The following is a 23,075-nucleotide window of genomic DNA, read 5'->3' on the forward strand; positions in this document are numbered from 1 at the left end:
GTGTGACGGGCCGTACCGGGAGCTGGGCCGGGAGCGGCAGTGCGGAGTGAAAGCGGTGCCGCAGGGCCGGGGGGGCACACGCTGCTCGTCCCAATGTGCCGCAGCGCCCAGATGTGTTCGGGGTTTCCCAGGCCGGGCCCAGAAATCCCCATCTCTGCCTTTGGCTCCGGCCATCACAGCTCCCGTGGGGCTCCGTGTGCACCGGGTGCATCAGAGCACCGGCAGCACGGCGGGCTGTGCGTGCTGCGGGACGGAGCCGGGAGCACCGGGAGCAGCACCGGGAGCAGCGGCGTTGCTGGGTGCTGCCCTCGAGGCCGGGCTGTGTCTGCAGCGCTGGGATGGCGCCCTGTGAAGCCCCGCAGCTCACACCGCACGGCTGCGAACGGGGACGTGTCCATGACGGGATGGGAACTTCCACGGGGATCGCTGCGGGCTGCGGGGCGCTGGGCAGCATCGTGGCCCCGCTGTGCTTTTGCCTCTTCCCGTATCGAGCTGATGTGATTCTGGGAACTCTGAGCAGCTGCCGGAGCGCGCAGGGAACACCGAAGGGCTGTGCGGACTTTCTAAAAGTGAAGTGAAACCTCCCGCTTCTGCCCGAGGAAGGAGCTGCTGGGGACGGATCAAAGTCCTCCTCTGCTTCCCAGGGCAGATTCCTGCCTGCGGCCGCACCTCCTTCACCCAGGAAGAAGCCGGCGGGCGGCAGCTGCTCGCTGACATCCACCCGTAGCTCGGCCGGGCCGGGCCCGTCGTGCGGAGGAGCTGCGGGAAGAGCCCCGGCCCCGCACGGCTGTCGGCTCCGCTCTGAGGCTCGGGAAAGTCCCGGGGCGGCGGGGGCTGCCGGTGGGGACTTTGCCGCGGGACTGTAAGCCCGGTGACTGCAGGATGGGCGGCCCCTGCGGCCCCTTCCTGGGCGGAAACGGGTCGAGGCGTTAATATCGGCTGCCCGGCTCCGCACGGCTCGGTTCGACTCGGGACGGGACGGGCGGCTCGGCTCGCCTCGGCTCGGATGGGCGCGGCTCGGGCCATGGGGCGGCTCGGGCTGCTGGGGCTGCTCTGCGCGCTGCTGCTGAGCGTAAGTGCGGCGTCCCGCGGGGCTGGGGAGCGGGGCCGGGCCGGAGCTGCAGCGCTGCGCTCCGTGCCGCAGGCCCGCAACCGGGACGGGCTGCGGCGGCGCTTTCCGGGGGGGGGGAGCGCCCGGCGCTGTCGGGCCGCTGAGCTCCAGTCCCGTTGGGAGCGGCCCGGGGCCGCCGTCCAGCGCTGTGCCGGGAAGGGTTCGGGCAGCCCCTGGCCGGGTGCCCTGAGCCCGGTTCCTGCTCCCGGGCGCAGAGCTCCGTCGTTCCTCGTTCTCGTGGCTGAGATTCCCCCAGCGGGGGCTCAGCGTTCCCTGTGCTTCCCGCTCCATCTTGCCTCCCCTTGCCCCAGGATCCCCATCAATGGTGTTTGGGGCGCAGCTGTGAATTTGAGGTGCGGAGAGGGCGATGTGGTCCCTGTCAGCGGGAATCCCAGCCTGTGTCGAGGCAAGGCATGGGACAGCCATGGGGCGTGTTGTCCTTGCTGGAGGGGCTGTGGCGGCCTGTGGCTGAGCTCTGCTATGGGGTCTTGTGGGTTCGATGCAAGGCCGGGCCCTGGGGGAAGCAGGGGCAGGGTGGGGTGTCTGAGCTCACTTTTGGTTCCCCTTCCTGCCTGAAGTCACAGACACATGGTTGGGGGGGGTGTCAGTTCCCCTCTACAGTCAGGCATCCTAAGCTAGGCCTTGCGGTGCCCCTTCACACCAGGACTGCCCACAGGACCGCGTTGGGGCTGACCAAGAGAAGACCCAGCAGTCTGTGTGGGTTTGATGTTCCTGCCCAGGGAAGGGTCTGGTGGCACAGCTGGCACCGCTCCCCCTGCCCAGCACTGGCAGACGCCCAAAGTGAAGAGCAATCAGCACCCAGGAGGAAACCTGGGAAAGCACGGGGCCACCCTACAGGAGCCACTGCCATCCCACTTCAAAGAGAGAGCTGGCAGTGCCAGGCAGCGTAGGCAGATCCGCTGCGGTCTGTGGTTAGCCCAGGCATGGGAAGTGTGGTGCAAGGAAAACCTCACCTTGGGGCACGACTCGGAGGATGTGCAGCTGTGCAGGAGTGTGGCAGAGCAACATCTCTTCATGGGTCTCGTCTCTTCCAGTGTGGGCAGCCTGGTGATGCTGTGAATTGCTCTGACAAGCAGTACGAGCACAAGGGCAGATGCTGCAACCGATGCCAGCCAGGTACAGAAATGCCTTCTCCTCCCTGGGGCCCTGTACCATGGGCTGCATTTGGCAATTGAGCAGCATGCCACAGTGGCCTCAGCAGCTACAGCCCTCAGTGCTCCCACGTCCTGCTGGCAGATCCAGCTCCCTTATCCCCCCTCACCAGCCCGTCTTGCAGGGAAGAAGCTGACCTCTGAATGCAACGACACGGAAAACTCTGTCTGCACACCCTGTGAGAACGGTCACTACCAGCAGGGCTGGACTAAGGAGAGGCACTGCACACCCCATGACATCTGTGAGGACAGTAAGTGCTCCATGTCCCCAGCGTGTGGGGCTGCAGGGGCTGCACTCCACTCAGGCTCACTCTCACTTTGTCCCTACTCCCTTTGACAGATGCCGGCCTCGTCGTGAAGAGACATGGAAACGCGACGCACAACACCGTGTGCCAGTGCCGGGCTGGCATGCACTGCTCTGATGCCAGCTGCCAGACCTGTGTGGAGAATGAGCCCTGCAAGCAGGGCTTTGGCTTTGTGGCAGGTAAGGCCCAGCCACTCCTATCCCTGCCATGGGCCCCATGTGCTGGCGGCATCAACCTCAGGTGCTCTCAGAGATGGAGGCTTCCTCTGCATGGGGCTCTACCAGAGCTTTGTGAGGGCTGCATTGCTGCTGACCTTCCTGCAACCTTCACTCCATTCCAGCCATGGCCGAAGCCCAGATGACCTCACCGTGTGAGCCCTGTGCAGAAGGCACCTTCTCCAACGTATCTTCTAAAACCGAGCCATGCCACCTCTGGACAAGGTCAGTGTCAGCCATTCCCTGTGCCCCATCCCTGTTCCTCTCTGCACATTCCCTGCTGCCACCTCCCGTGGCACTGGGACGAGGCACTGGGACGGCCTTTGCAGGGCATAGCACCAGAGTGGTGCAGGGCAGGAGGGAGGGCAGCAGGGTGCAGTGAGGGTGGCTGAGCTGGTGGCAGCTGTTGTGGTGTTCCCTCGGTGTGTGCAGACTGCCAGACCCCGGGGGGGATTTCCAGGCCCAGCTCACTCCCGTCTGTAAAAAGCGGCTGAGAAGTTACTCATGTTCCCTGGTAGAAATGTGAGCATCACCACTGGACTGCATTAGTCTCGCCTCAGCTGCCAGCCATTGGATTTCACTTTGCTCCTATCTATGGCCAGAAATTACCTCCCCACTGAGCCACTTGTGGCATGTTATCGAGCCATCTCTGAGCTGTTCTGCAGCAGCTGAAGTGCCCCAGCCCCAGTATCCCCCTCCTGTGCCCCAACCCAAGGCACATTCCCACCTCTGGCAGTTCCAATAGCTTCGGACAGGGCCCTGGCATCTCTGTCCCCATCCCACCCCAGGAGCCCCGTTGCTGTGCCCTGACCATGCACACCCAGGGCCCAGGTGCTGCAGACTGCATGCAATTGGCTCCCAGCCCCACGGCTGTGGGATTCCCACCATGATGACACAGTCTCATTCTTTGCCTGCAGCTGCGAGGAAAAGGGGCTCGTGGTGAAGGTGAAAGGGACGAACACTTCAGATGTGATCTGTGGTAAGTGCTCCATCCCCTGCATGGTGTGGAGTTGGTATGGGCTGGAGTTCTGTGCAGCCCATTGAGTCCCCATCCCCTGGCAGAGTCGAGCCGGCGCTCATCGCTGTCAGTGCTGATCCCCATCACAGCTGCTGTTGTCACCTGCCTGGTGGGCATCTGCATCTACTGCCTGGTGCACACAGGTGAGGAGCCAAGTGGGGAAAGGCAGCAGCAGTTCTACCAAAAACAGGGAGGCCCCTCAGGGGGTGTCACTTTGGCACCCAGCCCTTCCAGCTCCGAGCTCAGAGCTTGTTGCAGGGCTGGGGGCCAGGCAGGGCAGGACCTCCCCCAACGGCGGCCTTCTCTCCTTTCCCTGCAGACCTGAGGCGCCGTGGGCCGAAACAGGTGAGTTGGTTCCAGCCATGGGTTGGGGTCCCTGCTGGCATGGTAGGGATGTGTGGGTTGCACAACGGGGACTATCCTAGGGCTGCTCAATGGGGACGGGGCCACCAGGAACCCACACAGGGAACCCACATGGGGTGAGGCTCCTGTGCTGCAGTGGGAGCGAGTGCAGGAGGATGCCGTGGAGGGAAGTGGCTGCGGGCAGGGGCTGTGACTGCTGCTCCTGGCCCCAAGCCTGCTCCTGGCCCTGACCTCCTGCCCCCACGCAGACTGAGGCCGAGGTGCCCAGAGAGCTGGAGATGCAGCAGCCCGAGGAGGTGGACTTCCCAGTGCAGGAGACTCTGCTGGGAGGGCAGCCCGTGACACAGGAGGACGGCAAGGAGAGCCGCATCGCAGAGCAGGAGCAGCTGTGAGAGTGTGGGAGCTGCCCTCAACGGGAGCAGCGGGCAGGGACAGCGCTGACCCCCCTGCAGTCGGGGTGGGAGGTGAGCACAGAGCCCGGCCCACAGCACGGCGATGCCACGAGGCACGGCCGCCCGCACGTGGTCAGTGCAGCCTGGCCGGGGCTGGGCACCCAGCGGAGTGCTGAGCTGGAGCCGGGCAGAGCCACAGGTGGGCAGAGTCCGTGGCTGGACCGATGTAGCTCCCAGCGGGGTGCCGTGCAGGGGCCGACCCGAAGCGTAGCTCTGCCCGGGGCACCCTCGGTGGCCCAACACGCAGCCGCCGCGGCGGGACCCCGCGGTTCGGTGTCAGGCCGTGACGGTGCCGGCCCGGCGCGGACGGGATACGTGGGAGACAACAAACAAACCCACTCAGAGACCCACGCGTGTCCGCAGCGCGGCTCCGCGCGAGGCGGTGCGCGGCCGTTCCGGCGCCAGGAGGGGGCGCTGCGGTGCCGCCGGCGGTGCGAAGCGGGCGGAGCGCTCCCGCACAGCCCCGCGCGGGCGGCGGAGGGGTCGCGGCCCGATCCAGGCGCTCAGCCGAGACCCCAGGCCCGGTATCCCGAAGGCTCTACCAGGGGCGGCCCGGCTCAGCACCGCTCCCCTCGGCCGCCCCCGGCCCTGCCCGGCCCCGCGTTGTCGCCCCCGCAGCCCCACGTACCGCACCGAGCTGCGGTGCTGCCGGCTGCTGACATTTCCGCGGTTATTGCTCCGCTCCGAGCTGTACCATCGCCGTTACAATGGGAACAATTACACTCAATTATTCTCCTCCACACCGTTGACAAAAAAGATGGCATTTAAACTTTAATTATTCTCTGGGTGTGCGTGAGCAGCATGGCCTGCTGCCCGGGCAGCCCCAACCCGCTGCTCCATCTGCACCAAACGGTGACCCCGGGGTCGTGCTCCCACCGGGGAGGGATGGAAGGAACCCGGCACCCACCCTGAGCCCAGCGGGGGCTGCAGGGAGCAGTCTGAGCCCACCGCCCACCATCCGCACACGTGCAACGTGGCATCAGGAAGGCAGTAAATCCCAGAGCCTGGAGCAGCTGCAACTCGGAGCAGCTTTTTCCATAAAGGCAGAGGCACGTTATTTAAGGCTGCTCTTAAAACCTAATGTTAGGTTTAATAAGGGAGATAAAAGCATGCCAGCAGCTGTCCTGCACAGGGCTGCGCGCTGCCTGCAGTGCTGGTGGATGGGCCCTACATCCTGTTGGCACAGCCCCACCAATACCCACTATGGGGATGCAGTGACCCCACTCCTGGTGGCACTGCCAGCAGGGGGCTGGCACCGTGTGGGCACAGAGCCCTCGGATCCAAATAGAGCTTTTGGCCCCAAACAGCCTCCCCAGCTGCGTGTCCCCCCTCCCCATACTGACCTCTCCCCACCTGGCCCCGTATGCAGGGTGTGTGCCATCTCATTAGCTTGTCCGTCCCCCAAAGTGAGAAGGGAGAGAGCGTGAGACCTAATTGAATGTAACTAATTATTCACTCCGCAAACGCTGTTTAAATGGGATTGTGAGGGACAAAATTACTCATTCTGAAAAGGGGAGAGAAAGAGAGAAAGACAGAGAGAAAACAAATAGAGGCGGGTGCTGGAGCTGCAGCTCCCTCTCTCCCCAGAATACCAATTACCGGATGAAGTGATTGTATAAATCTTTACCGAGTGAACGAACTGTAGTAGTCACTTACTTCTGTCCTCTTATTACACGGAAGCAATGAAAAATTGTCCCTCTCTGCAGTCCAGTTAAGGGCTCCCAAGTGCTGTGTGATGCTCTCTGCATGGCAGTGCAGCTTCAGCCCCGGCGTGCATCGGGGTGATGACCTTACAGACGTGGAGCCAAGCATTTGGCACTGGGCTGGGCTCACTGCTCATGGCCCACATGGATGCAGCATCAGGATGCACAGGGCTGGGGGATCCCAAGCCCTGCATGGCACACATCAGCCTGATTCCACATGGGGTGCTGTGGGTGGGCTGTGGTCACACCAGTGCTGTGCCACCAGCAGCCCCAGCCCCCCCCCAGCCCTCCATCTCCATGCCCACATGGCTGAGGCACATGTTGAAGATGCGCCGGAGGAGTTATGATGTTGGGCCTCTGTGGGGCAAAGCAGCCCCATGGCCAGACAGCGGAGGGGCGGGGGGCTGAGGGAACCCACAGGCTGTCTTGCCTTGTGCTGGATGGGATCTGGCTGCTGCCAACAGCAAGCTCCCATGCACTGCGTGGGTGTGAGGGAGTGATAACATCATCATCATCGTAACAAATGCAGCTGTGCAGCTCCATTCTGTGCTTATTGGCTTTCTTCTGTTTATCTATAAATAATTGCGGGGACACAATAGACTTTTAAGACTGCCAAAGAGTTCGTCTCCCTCCAGGAACCATATTGCCACGGTGCTGCCACCTTATCTGCTCGTAGAAAGATGAGGGTGGGAAAAATATTTACTGTCGGGGATATTTGTCATCTGCAAATTACCTCTGCCTACAGCCTGCAGCAGGAGCAGGGCTGACAGCTCCCAGCTGCACTGCAGGAACACAAGCACTGTGTTCTCCATGCAGCCCCAGCCCCACCCGAGCCCCCCCATGGGGCCAGCACTGTGTACACAGGTGCACCCCTAGCAGTGCACCCTGCCTGCTGCCCCCAGCCCTGATCCTGCTGCATCCCACCCGTCTGCAGCGCAGCGTTTCCACGCAGCACTTATCACTGCGGTATCCAAGAACAGATCTAATTGATGTGACACCAATTATTCAAGTATCACTAAATGCAGAACTAATGCATCTCTGTGTACAAACCTCCTAGCCCCTGACCATGAAGTTATAACTCTGATGTGGAAGGAGCCAGCATGGGAGAGCCAGCTCTGGGCCAGTGCTGCCAGGATACTGTCAGCTGCAGCCCCTCTCACTGCAGGGGAGCAGAGCCTTGCTGGCTGGGCAGCGCCAAACCTGGGCAGCATCAGCCTGGTGGTGCATGGATGGCACGTGGAGCTGCGTGCACTGCAGGCAGCACAAGAGCTGTTTCTGGACTGCTCAGCAGCTAGCAAAGCTCTTGGCTTGGATGCGGACTGGTGCTGGGAAAGGCCATTTGTGGCATCTGAAACCTCACTGTGAAATTAAGCTATGCCTGGACACACACAGCTCGCCATAGCAGCAGTTTGCATTTTGTGAGTTGCTTTTTGCATTAAACTAAAGGGGTGGCTGATAGCCCCATCGGGGCAGGGCCCTGCATCCCTGTGTCACACCACAGCCCCCAGCATCCCTGGGGCAGCACCCCCAGCTCTCCTACCTGTACTGGGAGACACGGCACGGGGCAAAGCTCTGCCTCCTCAGGGCACATCTGGATGTGCTGCTCGGATGGCCAAGGGCTCGCCCCTCTTCTGCTTCGCTCAGTGTTTTCATTAAAGACCCGGGTGACGGAATAGAGAAAGCGCTTATTAAATTTGCAGATGACACGAAGCTGGGAGGGACTACAAGTATCTTGGAGGACAGGATTAGAATTCAAAATGATCTTGACAAATTGGAGAAATGGACTGGAAAGAATAGGATGAAATTCAACAGGGACGAGTGCGAGGTACTGCGCACTGACAGGAGTCGGCAGCAGAGCAACCAGCCTGGGGACAGCAGGGGGACTGCGGGGCACCCCGCCATCCTGAGGCCATGCCCAGGGACCCCCCGCTGCCTTCCCATCACTCCAGCAATTAAAGCTCCCGCCAGCGCCCTCCGCCTGTGCAAACACCCGAGACTCATTTAAATAAATTAAGAAGACATAATAAATCAAAGGGAAACGAGGGGCTGTGCCTGGGGGCAGGGGAGTCACTCGAGTTTAATTACATTGGCAAAGCCGCTGCAACCGGCGTCCCATGCACAGCTCTGCACAGGGGGGAGGGCAGGCAGGTGCACACCCAGCACCCAGCACCCAGCACTCAGCACCCGGCCCAGCACAGCACCCTGCAGCCACCTGGAGATGGACGGCGCATCCCTCGCCGCTCAGCCGCTCTCATTGGTGTCTTCGGAAAGAGCTCCGCGTAGAGGCAGCAAATTTATGAGACTGGCTCTGAATCCCCCCGTCACATCAGAGGCCAATTCGTCTTCCCAGGGCTGAGGATGAAATTAAATTATTGTAAAATAAATCTGTAAAAATGATGAAAAGAGCATCGCCCGGCAGCTGGGGCGGGACGTGGGAACACACGCACGGCCGTGACGGATGGGGCTCACCGGGTGATAAAGTGCCCGGGATCCGGCAGCTCAGGGATTTCTGCTGTAATCTCACTAAAGAGATGTTGTTTACAGGAAAAAAGGGTATTTTGGGGGAGGAAATTGCATTTCAAGGTTAAAGGGAAAAAAAATGGAGCGAGTCTCCCAAGGAACCCACTTATGTGCAAGACGGCGGCAGCGACAGACGAGCACGTGGGTGCCAGGCAGTGGGGCTGGGGCATGGAACGCACCTTGCACACACACGTGCAAAGGGCCAAGGGCGGGCAAGCTGGGATTTGCCGCTTCCCAGTTTCAGGTTCATCCTACAAGAAAGATGCCGGACAGATTATTTTTTGCTGGTACGACTGGAAAAAAGAAGAATGATTTCATATTACTCTGCATTGGCTGGCCACTTAACAATAGGCCATTAGCACAGCTCAGCATGGGGAAGGGATTTATTTAGGACACACGGTCGCAAAGACAACCCGGCACCAGGTGCTTAATAGTGTTTTGGAGGTATCAGAGTGTTGCAGCGCTCAGAAAATGCAGCTGTAGGGAGTTCAGAGACTTTATTCTTCACTCCTGCGAAATCCCACAATACCAGCAGAGATTTCTCAGCTCTGCCCTAAGCACAAAAGCACCGTGGAGAAAGCAGCAGCTTTTTGGGAATGAAGTGCCAACCTGCTCCTAGCCACAGCGTGTCCCATCCGCTCAGCACTGCCCTATTGCTCACAGCCCCCACAGGCCCCAGTTGTCCCGATGCCACCCACACCCCCTCCATGGCTCCTTGAGGCAGCCAGCTCCTGGTGCTCCCCATCCCACTGGGGACAGGATGAAGGATGGGAGCAGAGACAGGGGAACGCGCTGCGGGGCAGTGGGATGTGGAGCTGTGGGGCAGAGTGCAGAAGGATGGGGGCAGCAGGAAGTGAGGAGATGGGATGGAGTCTGCAGTGTTGGGGGCAGCAGGATGGGAAGCAATGGGATGGGATCTGCAGGATGGGAGGCAGCAAGACAGGGCACAGTGCAGAGAAGAGGAATGGGATGGGGGCAGTGGGACAGGGCACACAGGGCAGGGAGCAGCGGGACGGGGGGCAGTGGGATGGGGGCAGCAGATTTTCCAGGCTGGGAGCAGTGCTGGCGGCCGTCCTGTGCAGCTGCGAGGCTGCAGTGTGCCGAGGTGGAAGTAAAGAGTTACTGAACGAGCAGACATTCAATAATTCATGGTCACTGAACTGCAACAGGAACAACGACAAATAATAATACAGGAAAATGGGGAAAAAACGTGAAATCGTTAGGCCAGTGGTTCAAGCATGAAGAGAGCGTGTCTGGGCTGCGGGGCGCAGTCACGCCACGTGGGGATGGAGGGGTCAGCACCAGCAGCCCCATGGCACCCCATGGGCCTGGCGCCCTGTGGAGCTGTGCCTGCTGCCCCATCAACTCTGCCTGCAGTGCTGTGCAGCCCCCAGCGCCCTCTGAGCCCAGTCAGCACGCAGGGAACTTGTTCACGTCTCCAGGAGGCACGGAAGGCAGTGCTGCTCTCCCTAATTTTAATTAGCAGTACTTACCACGGGAGTTGGCAAACATGGTTTAATTAGAACAGTTGGGCTCCCTCCATGTGCTGCACCTTCCCCAGGGTCAAGGGCAGAGCAGAGCAAGAGATACAGGAGCTGGGGAGGCTGGTGCTGAGCTCTGCCCCAAAGCTGTGGTCCTGCACAGGGCAGGGATGTCCCCAAGGCCTGCACAGAGCCTCTCCCCCTGGGCCGGGGATGGGGCATACACTCAGATATAGTGGCTCAGCCCGTGGCCAGCAGGCACTGAACAAGGAAATTTAATCTGCAGCTACAAGAAAGGCCGTAGAGTTTCTAGATGCATGAGCCTGCTTCTTCTGTCAAGAAGAAAAATAGGAGAGGGGCACAGGGAATTAGACGAAAGCCATGAAGCGGAGTGGGAGGGTGGAAGGGAGTCAGGAGAGCAGCAGTGTGGGCACTGCAGGTGGGGCAGGACAACCCCTCCTGGGATCCAGACCCTTCTGCTGCTAACCCTGACCCTCGCCCTCACCCTGAGCCTCACCCGACACCTGAGCTGCACACCCACGTGCTGCAGAGATGGAGCTGCTCACGCCGAGCCGGGTTCAGTGGTTTGGTGACAGGTTTACAAATCACCAGCGCCGTGTGAAGAGGGAGCTTGGCTGCCTCGGCATTCATCCCCGCGCTAATTACTGCCTCCCTGAGGAACCCGATCCATCTTGCTGTAATTGACAAAAGGCAATTAAAAAGCAGTTGTGAATAAAGGGGGACATCTCTGGAGGGACAGGCAGGGGAGATTTAGGTGCACCGCTCCCCGGCGCCTGGCCGTGCTCCAGCACCGTGAATGGGATCGAGCTGCATCATCCCGCGCCGTTCCCAGCGCCCCGCAGGAGCCCAACCCGGACACGGCCCCGCACCCCCGGGAACCCCCAGCCCCGCTCCCCGCCGGGATCCGCAGGGATGCGGGGAGAGGAGGGCAGAGCCGCGCCGGGAGCAGCGCAGCGCGAGGCCTTGCGGGAGACAAAGGGCAATCAGCAGCGAGTGGCGCGGAGCTGGGCGTGAAGAGCCGCTGATTGAGGAAGAGCCGCGTCAGTGCCTCTTGTGCGAGCATCTCCTGATTGCGCGGAGCAGCAGGTGCGGAGCTGCCGGCTCACCTGCCGAGCTCGGGGAGAGGAGCGGGGCTGCGCACGGGGATGTGCGGGCAATGCCTGCTGCGCGGCTCGGCCCGGCTCGTTCTCAACGCACGTGGGATCCCCCCGGCCGCGTCCCCGGGCAGTGCTGTGGGTCTCCGTTTTGGGGTCGCTGCGGTGTGTGGCTCGGGCTGGGCCGTCCCGCTCTCCTGCGGCGGCAGATGGCACAATGTGCTGATGCCGGGATGTTCTCCGCCATCTGTTGGGTCTAATTGACTTCCTGCAGAAGTTCTTTAAAAAAAAAAAAAAAAATTAAAAAATTAAAAAAAAAATTAAACCAGTCGCAAGAACAAAATTGTTAATTAAAAGGCCTTTTGATTAGCTAGACAAATATTTACCAATTATGACTGACCCCGACCACTGCGTTGGGTTTTTTTTGTCCACAAACTCCACCGTCAGCACTTATCTCCACAATTAGGATCGTGCTGATGATCCCCTGCGTAACCCTTCCCCTGCGGTGCCCCTGAGGCCCTGGGAGCTCTGAGCAGAGCTCTGAGCAGTGCACGGCTCCCACCAGCCCTCAGAGCCACCCCAGCACATCCCTGCTTCCCCAGTGAGCAAACCAGCACTATGCAGCCTGCAGCCCCAGCAAGGTGCAGCTTTCAGCCCACAGGCTGCATTCCGGGGAGAGCATGTGAGCAGGGGCTGAAGCATCCTGGAGCAGTGCTTGGCATTGGGGTCAGCCCGCCCTGAGCCCCCACCCACCCCATGCTCCTGGTGAGGGGGTACTCACCGCACTGCTCCCATCCCTCTATAGCAGCAGTACCCATCTGTACACACAGCCCTTCCATACCTGCAGGCCCCAGGGGCAGCCCTGCCCCATTCATATCCTTGTGGGACCTCAGCCCCATCCCCACAGTGGAGCTTTGAGATCTGACTTAAAGCAGAACCCGGGGAGGGACGCGGGGTGCAGCACCAGGCAGGCACTCCCAGAGCGGGTTGTCGATTTTAATGTGGTAAGAAATTGATGGATGATTCTGAGCGAGCGAATGTTCAGTGTAAATTACCCATGTTAGGCTCCAATCCGTGGCTAATTCATTAGACACACATTTCTACACAAAAATAAAAAGCCTTCTGCATGCATTGTTCACCAAAGGCACAGAAAGAAAAGACGTGGGGAGGCGAGGCCGGTTCCTGACCCACTCCTGTGCTTCTTTCCCAGCATCCCTGCTCCTGTGGGCAGCGCTCAGGCCACGTGCAGCCATGGGGCCCTGCTCCTGTCAGGTGTTATGGTTTTATAATTTGGTTGGTGTTGGTATTCCACATCAAAACATCATGTAGGATAATGGGAGTTAAGGGGACAAGTTTTTTTTTCTGTGGGCTGCCTTAAATGGGCATGTGGGGAGCGGCACCGGAGGGGAGGTCGGGAAGGGGACGGGCTCTCTCTCTCTCTCTCTCTCTCTCTCTCTCTCTCTCTCTCCCCGGCGCCCGGCGAGGAGACAGCGTGGTCGGAGTTTCCCGCCTCCCACAGCCCGTCGGTGAGATTAGGATTTGGTTTTCTCATTGTTGAAACTCTCTCGTTGTTGTTTAGTGTTACTGGGTTTATTAAACTCCCGTTCGTTCTCAGATCATCCTTTCTTCGTTTTTTTTCCTCCCAGACCCATTCGCGGTCTCCCTTCCCGTCCCCTCTCCCGGAGCGCACGTGGCCGGGCCGCGCCGCGCCGTGCCGCGCCGCACCGCGCTGTTAGGGAAGAGAGGTACTTTTGTTCCTGCTCCCCTGGGTTTGTTCCCTTGTCACGAGGGAGCTCTAGAGAGAACCCCGTGACATTTTTGGTGGAGAATGCGGGCAGCGTTCTGGGCAATGTTTTGGGCAGTAGTGAAGTTGCTTATTTCAGCAGCCCTGTATGTAGGACTGCAGGTCCTTATGTTCCTGTGGTCCCGGCTTCAGAGCATAGTGATGTGGGGGTTAGTTGTACAATCATTCTACCTATGGAAGCCAGTGATAGGGATACCTGACTGGCTCCCTTTCAGCCTAACAAACATCACAGACACTGTGCTCGGACTGGCTTATGAATGCTCTGAGTTCCTTAAGTATGACTGGGGTGTCAAATGGGATATGGTGTTGTTAGTCTCTCTGATTATAACAAATATAGTATCTTCCTATAAAACACAGAGAGACTGGCAAACAGTAGTGAGAGACTTAGGAAAAAGGCTAGAAGCATCGGGACCCCCGGTGTCAGGTAATCTTACCCCTGAACACCAGAGGGACCTTGAGAAAGGGTGTAGCTCAGGGGGATCTCAGAACGAACGGATTATGATGGAGATAGAGAGTCTCAAAAATGAGATCCAAACCCTAAAGGAAAACCTCCAAGTCAATCCCAGCAAACCACAGGAAGCACCAGCATCAGTGTCAGTCGCCCCAGTGGAAGGCCAGAGATGGGAACGTGGATCTTCACGTCTGGAACGGAAGGAGGAAGTAGAGGAAGATCCCGGCGAGGGGCCCTCCCCAAAACCACCAAAGAAGGCAACTCAGAAGACTAACAGACATGGAGAGGATAGTGATGATGAGGGGGAAGTCACCATTTCCTCTACTCGTAAACCTATGAAAATTACTGAAATCCAAGGCATGAGAAAGGAGTTCACCCGAGTCCCAGGTGAAAGCGTCGTCACTTGGCTGCTTCGATGTTGGGACAGTGGGGCCGGCAGTGTGTCCCTAAGCTGCAACGAGGCTCGTCAATTAGGAAACATCTCTCGAAACCCATCTGTTGATAGAGGGATCAGCAGATGTCTGGATGGAGTCGCCACTCTCTGGGACAGAATACTATCAGCTGTAAAGACAACTTTTCTTCTCAGAAGTGACTTGGAGCCTGTACTGAAAAAATGGAATACGGCTGAGGAAGGCATTCAGTGCTTGAGAGAAATGGCTGTGGCAGAGATGCTGTATGATCCCATGTTTGTCCCTGAGGACCCACATGATGGCCATGACCCGGAGAAGGTGAGCACTACTCCTGAAATATGGAAGAAGCTCATACGGTCAGCACCGGACAGATATGCCAGTGTACTCTTAGCAGCCGCTAACCGGTATGAAGAAATGGATAGAAGACCTCAAATCTTTGAGCTTATCCTTGCACTCCAAAATACGGAGAGCACACTAGCGCCAACCCGTGCCTCCATTGCAGCCATCTGCCAAGTGGGGAACAGACTGGACCAAGTAGAGAGAATACTAGACGGCTTGCTGAAGAACTGGTCCGCGGCAAGGAATAATAGTGAACCTGTGGCAGTCTCAGCCATCAGACGCAAACGCCCACCTGCTCGAGTGAATGACCGCAGTGAGCCTATGTCACGTGGTGCCCTGTGGAATTACCTGCGTGAGCATGGAGAGGACATGAGGAAGTGGCACGACGAACCCACTTATGCACTACGAGCACGAGTGAAAGAATTACAAAAGAGGTCAGCCAATACTGAAATTGCCTCTGCTGCTGCAGGTAACCAATAGAGGGGCCCTGCCCTCAGCCAGGGGGGGGAGAGGGATAATAGAGTGTATTGGACTGTGTGGATTCGGTGGCCTGGCACATCCGAACCACAGAGATATAAGGCACTGGTGGATACCGGTGCACAGTGCACTCTGATACCCTCAGGCTACAAAGGGACAGAACTGATACATATACATGGAGTGACTGGGGGTTCGCAGGAACTATCTGTGTTGGAGGCCGAGATAAGCCTCACCGGTAAAGACTGGCAGAAGCATCGTATAGTGACTGGCCAGGGGGCTCCCTGCATACTTGGAATAGATTACCTAAAAAGGGGACATTTCAAGGACCCCAAGGGATACCGATGGGCTTTTGGAATAGCTGCTATAGAAACAGACAACATTAAGCAGCTGTCTGATTTGCCTGGCCTATCAGGGGACCCGTCTGCTGTGGGCTTATTACAGGTGGAAGAACAAAGGGTACCAATTGCCATGAGAACGGTACACAGACGACAGTACCGTACTAATAGGGATTCCTTGCTCCCCATCCATAGACTAATTCAACAACTAGAAAGTCAGGGAGTAATTTGTAAAACCCATTCACCCTTCAACAGCCCCATATGGCCAGTGCGTAAAGCCAGTGGAGAATGGAGGTTGACAGTGGACTATCGTGGCCTTAATGAGGTCACACCCCCATTGAGCGCTGCTGTGCCAGACATGTTGGAACTCCAGTATGAACTGGAATCGAAAGAGGCAAAATGGTATGCCACCATTGATATTGCCAATGCGTTCTTTTCTGTCCCTTTGGCCACAGAGTGCAGGCCACAGTTTGCCTTTACTTGGAGGGGTGTTCAGTACACCTGGAACCGTTTGCCCCAGGGGTGGAAACACAGCCCGACCATTTGCCATGGGCTGATCCAAGCCACGTTGGAACAGGGCGGTGCTCCAGAGCACTTGCAGTATATTGATGATATCGTTGTGTGGGGTGATACAGCAATGGAGGTTTTTAAAAAAGGAGAGCGGATAATCCAAATCCTCCTGTCTGCTGGTTTCGCTATTAAGAGAGACAAAGTGAAAGGACCTGCCCAAGAAATTCAGTTTCTAGGGGTGAAATGGCAAGATGGGCGTCGTCACATCCCAACAGATGTGATTGACAAAATTACTGCTATGTCTGCACCCACTGACAAAAAAGAGACACAGTCCTTTCTGGGTGTGGTGGGCTTTTGGAGGATGCACATCCCAAATTATAGCCTCATTGTGAGCCCCCTCTATCAGGTGACCCGAAAGAAGAATAACTTCGCGTGGGGTCCTGAACAGCAGCAGGCCTTTGAGCAAATTAAGCAAGAGATAGCCCGTGCTGTGGCCCTAGGGCCAGTACGAATGGGACAGGATGTGAAGAACATCCTTTACACTGCTGCTGGGGAGAAAGGTCCCACTTGGAGTTTGTGGCAGAGAACCTCAGATGAGACCCGAGGCCGACCCCTGGGATTTTGGAGTAGAGCATATAGGGGGTCGGAAGAGAGCTACACTCCAACTGAGAAGGAGATCTTAGCCGCATATGAAGGGGTCCGGGCTGCCTCTGAGGTAATTGGCACCGAAACACAGCTTCTCCTGGCACCTCGACTGCCGGTGCTGAATTGGATGTTTAAAGGGCAGGTTCCCTCCACCCACCATGCCACAGATGCCACATGGAGTAAGTGGGTTGCATTAATCACACAGCGGGCCCGGATGGGAAACCTCAGCCGTCCAGGAATCCTAGAGGTGATCATGGACTGGCCTGAAGGTAAAAAGTTTGGAACACCACCGGCAGAAGAGGTGTCACGCGCCAAAGAAGCCCCACCATACAACGAACTTCCGGAAGATGAAAAGAAGTTTGCCCTTTTCACTGATGGATCGTGCCGCCTTGTTGGGAAACATCACAGATGGAAGGCTGCTGTGTGGAGCCCCACACGACAAGTTGCAGAGGCCACGGAAGGAAGAGGAGAATCGAGCCAATTTGCAGAGGTAAAGGCTGTCCAGCTGGCCCTAGACATTGCTGAGCGGGAGAGATGGCCAGTGCTTTACCTCTATACTGACTCATGGATGGTGGCCAATGCATTATGGGGGTGGCTGCAGCAATGGGAAGAAAACAACTGGCAGCGGAAGGGTAAACCTGTTTGGGCCGCTGAACTATGGAAGGACATCTCTGCCCGAACAAAGAATATGGCCCTAAAGGTGCGTCATGTAGACGCCCATGTGCCCAAGAGTCGAGCGACAGAGGAGCAACAAAATAACCACCAAGTAGATCGAGCTGCCAGAATTGAGGTGGCCCAGATAGACCTGGACTGGCAGAATAAGGGAGAGTTATTCCTAGCTCGGTGGGCCCATGAAACCTCAGGCCATCAAGGCAGAGATGCAACACATAAGTGGGCTAGAGACCGAGGGGTGGACATAACTATGGACGCTATTGCGCACATTATCCATGACTGTGACACCTGTGCCATGATCAAACAGGCCAAGAGGATGAGACCTCTCTGGGGGGAAGGGCGATGGGAAAAGTATAAATATGGGGAGGCATGGCAGATTGATTACATCACCCTGCCAAAGACTCGTAATGGTAAGCATTATGTACTCACCATGGTGGAGGTAACCACTGGGTGGCTCGAGACATATGCGGTACCCCATGCCACTGCCAGAAACACCATACTAGGTCTGGAAACACAAATCCTGTGGCGACATGGCACCCCAGAGAGGATCGAATCAGACAACGGGTCTCACTTCAAAAATTCACTGGTGAGCACTTGGGCCAAAGAACATGGCATAGAGTGGATCTATCACATCCCCTACCATGCACCGGCTGCTGGTAAGATCGAGCGCCACAACGGTTTGCTGAAAACCACGCTGAAAGCGATGGGTGGTGGAACATTTAAGAACTGGGAGAAACATCTAGCAGAAGCCACCTGGCTGGTGAACACCCGAGGATCAGCCAACCGAGACGGCCCTACGCAGTCCAACTCCCTGCATACCGTGGAGGGAGACAAGGTCCCTGTGGTGCATGTAAAGAGTATACTGGGAAAAGCGGTTTGGGTTCTCCCAGCCTCTGGAAAGGGGAGACCCCTCCGCGGAACTGTTTTTGCACAGGGACCTGGGTGCACTTGGTGGGTGATGCAGAAGGATGGGGATGTTCAGTGTGTGCCACAGGAAAATCTGATGCTGGGGGAGTGCAGCCTGTGATTCCATGTGTGTATATATATCTATGTATGTACATATGTAATGCATGTTAACTACTGTTCTGTTTATATGTTGATTAAGCATGATGTAGTGATGTGGAATAAGGGGTGGAATGTTATGGTTTTATAATTTGGTTGGTGTTGGTATTCCACATCAAAACATCATGTAGGATAATGGGAGTTAAGGGGACAAGTTTTTTTTCTGTGGGCTGCCTTAAATGGGCATGTGGGGAGCGGCACCGGAGGGGAGGTCGGGAAGGGGACGGGCTCTCTCTCTCTCTCTCTCTCTCTCTCTCTCTCTCTCTCCCCGGCGCCCGGCGAGGAGACAGCGTGGTCGGAGTTTCCCGCCTCCCACAGCCCGTCGGTGAGATTAGGATTTGGTTTTCTCATTGTTGAAACTCTCTCGTTGTTGTTTAGTGTTACTGGGTTTATTAAACTCCCGTTCGTTCTCAGATCATCCTTTCTTCGTTTTTTTTCCTCCCAGACCCATTCGCGGTCTCCCTTCCCGTCCCCTCTCCCGGAGCGCACGTGGCCGGGCCGCGCCGCGCCGTGCCGCGCCGCACCGCGCTGTTAGGGAAGAGAGGTACTTTTGTTCCTGCTCCCCTGGGTTTGTTCCCTTGTCACGAGGGAGCTCTAGAGAGAACCCCGTGACATCAGGGTGCAGGTAAAGGAGCCCTTTGCAACTGGGATGCTTCAACAGCACATCCCCACCATCCCACAACCCAGAGCTGTTTGGAGCTGTACAAACAGAGTGGGAAAGCAAACTGCGATTGAAGTAACGATGGTGCTGAGCGGAGATGATTCCGCACCGAAGGGCGACGTGGATCTTTAAAAAGCGAATGAAGATGGAGAAGAACAGAGCGACTGCTCTTTAAAAATACAGAGATCAGCCAGCGAGGATTCACTTTTTCAATAAAAAGATGGGGAATCTCGGGGGAGGAGTGAATCCACGTCCCCAGCGCCGGAGCTGCACAGCTCCTCACACACAGCACCAGCGCTGCCTGCCTTATTGCCATGGCTACTGCACTCCGCTTCCATGGAAAACTAAATATTGAACAAAGAATGGTGCGTGGGGGATCCCACACCACCCCGCAGGCAGCCCACGGCCCCGCAGCAATGGGACCCACAGACAGGTGACAGCAGGGCTCAGAGTGTCCACTTTGGAGAGATGGGGTGGGGGAGATCCATCTTGGGGCGGCTGGGACCCTGATGCTCTCCCATCCTCGCTGTGCATTTTGATTCGCCCCTCTAAATGTTCCAATACTGTAAAAGATCCATCAGAAACCTTCCACTCCAGAGGGATATATATTATCTAAATTTGATAAGACAACTTAATTTCTCTCCGTGTCTGTTACTGGCGATAAAACTGGGAGACTTTTATGACCCGGAGTCCTCTGTAAGATTGTCAGGAACTTATTATACAAGGTATAACTGGATTTCTCTCCACAGATGGCTCGCAGCCATGAGCTGTAACGCAATTCTGCAGCACATTTGGTGGAATAAATGCAAAGAGCTTGTTACAGTGAGTTAGATAAGGGAGACGGGAACACGGCTCTTGCAGGCTAATTCGGAATCTGATCTGCCTTTTCCCTTGCTGTGAAGGACAACTTGGGAAAGTGCATTTCACGCCAAGGAAGGAGCCAAGCACTTCCCAGGACCAGCAGCCAGTGCAGCACAGGAGAGGGAGAGCCACCACTGTGGTGTTGGTGTGCAGCTACAACTCACGGCACAGAGATTCCATGGCACAGCGCTTCTGTGCCACAGGGATTCCATGGCGAAGAAATTCCATGGCAAAGCAATTCCATGGCACAGCTGTTCTATGGCATAATGGTTCCATGGCACAGAGGTTCCATGGCACAGAGGTTTTATGGCACCAGGGTTTTATGCAACAGTGGTTCTATGGAGCAGCATTTCCATGGCACAGTGGGGCTGGGCACAGTGGTACATTGGTTCCTCACACAGCAGTTCCACTGCTCAGCCATTCTACGGCCCAGCAATTCCATGACACAGCAGTTCCTGACACAGCAGTTCCCTGGCAGTGCAGCCCCATATGGTGCAGGAGGACATCAGGTTCCTCCCTGAATCCCTGCGGCGTTCCTCATCCTTCACCATTATCACACGGCCCATTCAGGCTCTGACCAGATAAAGACAGGTGATTTTTTATTTACTGATTTTTTTATCCCAGCATCCCGTGGGCAGGTTGCCACGCGGCGCACTCATTTATCTCCATTTGCTCCCTCCCACCTCCCTTCCCTAATTCCTCAGCAGAGCTTTGGAGGTGAGAGCCTTATCTGTGCCATTCTCCTGCACGCAGAGAGCAGCCTCAGCATCTCCTTGTAGGGCCCACAGTGGGGCTATTGGCTGCAAGAGCAGTGGCCACAAGTGGCCACAAGGGCTGGGAATGGCGTTGGTCCTCATGCAGCTCCATGCAGCTCATTGCTCCCGTGGGGATGGGAGCCTTGCTCCGACCCGAGCTGGCAGCACAATGTGGCCACATTAATTCTGGGTGAAATGCGTCGTTACGTGCATCAGGTTTTGTGATGGAACATGTTTAAAATTCAATAGAAAGAAAGATTAAAAAATAAGTTTCTTATCTGAAGGAGCCATAGAGCCAGTGAGGAAATTATGAATGTCTCGTTGTCCAAGGTTAAAGAGTGAGAGCTGAGGCATGAAAAGGCAGGAGATAAGATGAAATGTTTTCTGTTCAAATGAATGGGCTCCACTCTGCTTCGTAATAAATGATCAGTGTCAATATGACAAATTAATTCTGCATTGAGCTCCATTCAGCAAGGAGGGGCCGGTGGGAGTGGCTGAGCCCCATTTGCAGCCTCCAGCGGCCGCTCAACACAATGGGGCCAAGTGGAGATGTGCAATGTGATGTATGGGAACAGCCCCCCCCTCACCCAGCCCCAGAGCACCTGCCTTCAGTGGCTGCACAGCAGGAGCCCACTGGCACCCCTGTGCCCCATTGCTCCTCCATCCCTGTGCACTGCAGGGAGAGTGTGGGGGACCCAAGGACGAGGATGACACATACAGGGCTGGCAGCTGCGCTCCTGCAGCAGAGCTGTGCCAGCACGAGGAGCTGCTGGCAGAGCTGCCAGGTGACCCTGCGGAGGAGATCGGACCTTTTAAAGGAGACAGTGACAAATGATGCTCCTCTCCGGCTCGCTGAGACACAGCAGGAAGGGGCAGTGAGTGGCTGCCAGGAGCTGCAGCTGAAGGTCACCGGGAGCCCGGCAATGTGAGGGGACCCCAGGAGGTGGCATGGCCCCCAGCAGCCACTAAGCCCAAGGCTGTCCCTGCAGCGCCAAGGACACAGCCATGCACTGGAAGCCACAAGGAGCCGATCCCACTGCAGTGCCATGCTGCACCCAGATGCATTTTGAGGCCGAGCTGCTGCACTGCTGGTGCCCCCCCAGGCTGCATGCCCACTCATGGCAGAGCTAACAGTGTTCCTTGTCTTGTTCTGAGAATGCTCAGCTCACACCAGAGCCAGAATGGAAGCAGCATCTCAGCAGCCGAGATTAAACAAGAAAATGAGTGTAGAAACAATGTTTGTTAAAGGGAAATTGCTAACATAATCCTCAAAGGATTTTTCCTTTTGACTTAAAAAAAAAAAAGTAAAAAAAAATCTAATATCTTCATTTCCATACCTTTTTAAAGCTAATTTGTGGAAAATTAAAATGGTGAGCCCACAAAGGCTGTGGTTTAATTGAATCTTGCATCAGCCCTTGGTGAGCAGTCTCTCTTGGATTCCTTGATTAGTTCCCTCCATTAAATCATTTTTGCATCGTTTAGCTGAGATACTGTCTTCTGGCGGGTCTGGGACTCGGGGACCTGGAGAACTCTGTCTCCATCTGAGCAGATGTAGAGCGACGTGCCGTGCTCTGGAGAGCTGCTGTGGTTGGGTTGGCGTGGCGCTGGGACTCACCCGGGTGCCCGCCAGCCACAGGAGCAGATCCATGCAGAGCAGTGGCGCTGCACAGCTGGGGGAAGGCATGGGATGCTGCAGGGACACAGCCTCATTGGGGGCCCTGCTCCTCACCCCACACACAGCAGCCAGACAGCAGCACATGGAGCCGTGCAGATCTCCGCTCTGCTCCTCCGGCTGAGCATCCTTCTGTGAGCACCAATAAATCACACCCAGTGGGGATGGATCGTAACTTAGTGGGAGAACATTTACAGCATCCCTGTCCTGCAGCACTCCAACCCTGCGGGGACAGCAGCACTAAATCTCTCTGAAGGCAGCACAGGTCCAGCAGCACCGTGTGCTCCTCCCAGCCCCAGCACTGCCCGCAGCCCCCTGCCTGCCCCGGTGGCTCTGACAGGCTATCATGTCCTGTAGATTAAAACAGATTTATATAAAGTCCTTTTCACCCCATTAGATTACTCTGGATTAACCTTGATCTCAGTAATAGATGCTATAAATGTAAGTCCCGCTCAGGGGGATTTTATCCATATGTTCTTGGAAGGCAGAAAGTAGATAAATTCTTAGAGAAGGTCTTACGGAGTGATTAGGAAGATTTAACCTCTTCGCTTCCAGCCAGAGCCTCGTACCCCATCCAGCATCCCCTCCTGCAGCACAGCCCCCGGCACGGCCTCAGGGTGCCCAGCTCTGCTGTAAGGCCGTGGGTTTGCACCACAGCAGCTCCTTCTGAGCGCTTCAGGACTGGGAGTGCCCAGGAGGAGGATTACCATCAGCACCTCGCACTGCCTGCAAGCCCTGCAGAGCCAGGAGGCTGCCGCTGCCCTTGATTTATAGCTCTGGCTTTCACGAGATTGTCATGCTTTTTCCAAAAGGCTGTTGGGCAGAGTGAATTGCAGCTCCTTCAGTGTTTGAAGGCTGAGAAAGGGTTGATGCAATGAGTGATGAAGGCAGGGTGAGGAAATTCAAACGGCTGCATTTGAGGGAGAAGGTTTTCCCTCTGCGCTGCCCCAGTGCTTCGCTGCGTGG

The 23,075-nt window shown here is 56.7% G+C and overlaps 1 protein-coding gene across 2 annotated transcripts; it reads left to right on the plus strand.

Moving 5' to 3' along the window:
* The first annotated feature begins 518 nt into the window (after positions 1 to 518).
* Positions 519 to 6,325, plus strand: CD40 (CD40 molecule). Of its 2 annotated transcripts, none has more exons than XM_072350248.1 (9): positions 519 to 1,072; positions 2,167 to 2,248; positions 2,409 to 2,534; positions 2,624 to 2,767; positions 2,929 to 3,028; positions 3,721 to 3,782; positions 3,866 to 3,964; positions 4,080 to 4,166; positions 4,433 to 4,567. In XM_072350248.1, the coding sequence occupies exons 1-9, from the start codon at positions 1,007 to 1,009 to the stop codon at positions 4,435 to 4,437; spliced, it is 771 nt and encodes a 256-aa protein (XP_072206349.1). In that variant the 5' UTR covers positions 519 to 1,006; the 3' UTR covers positions 4,438 to 4,567. The 2 variants fall into 2 exon arrangements, with proteins under 2 accessions (XP_072206349.1, XP_072206348.1); XM_072350247.1 differs by having other exon boundaries at positions 522 to 1,072; positions 4,141 to 4,166; positions 4,433 to 6,325.
* The last annotated feature ends 16,750 nt before the right edge of the window (positions 6,326 to 23,075 follow it).

This window comes from Excalfactoria chinensis, chromosome 15, assembly GCF_039878825.1.
Source record: "Excalfactoria chinensis isolate bCotChi1 chromosome 15, bCotChi1.hap2, whole genome shotgun sequence".
Classification (NCBI taxonomy): Eukaryota; Metazoa; Chordata; class Aves; order Galliformes; family Phasianidae; genus Excalfactoria; species Excalfactoria chinensis.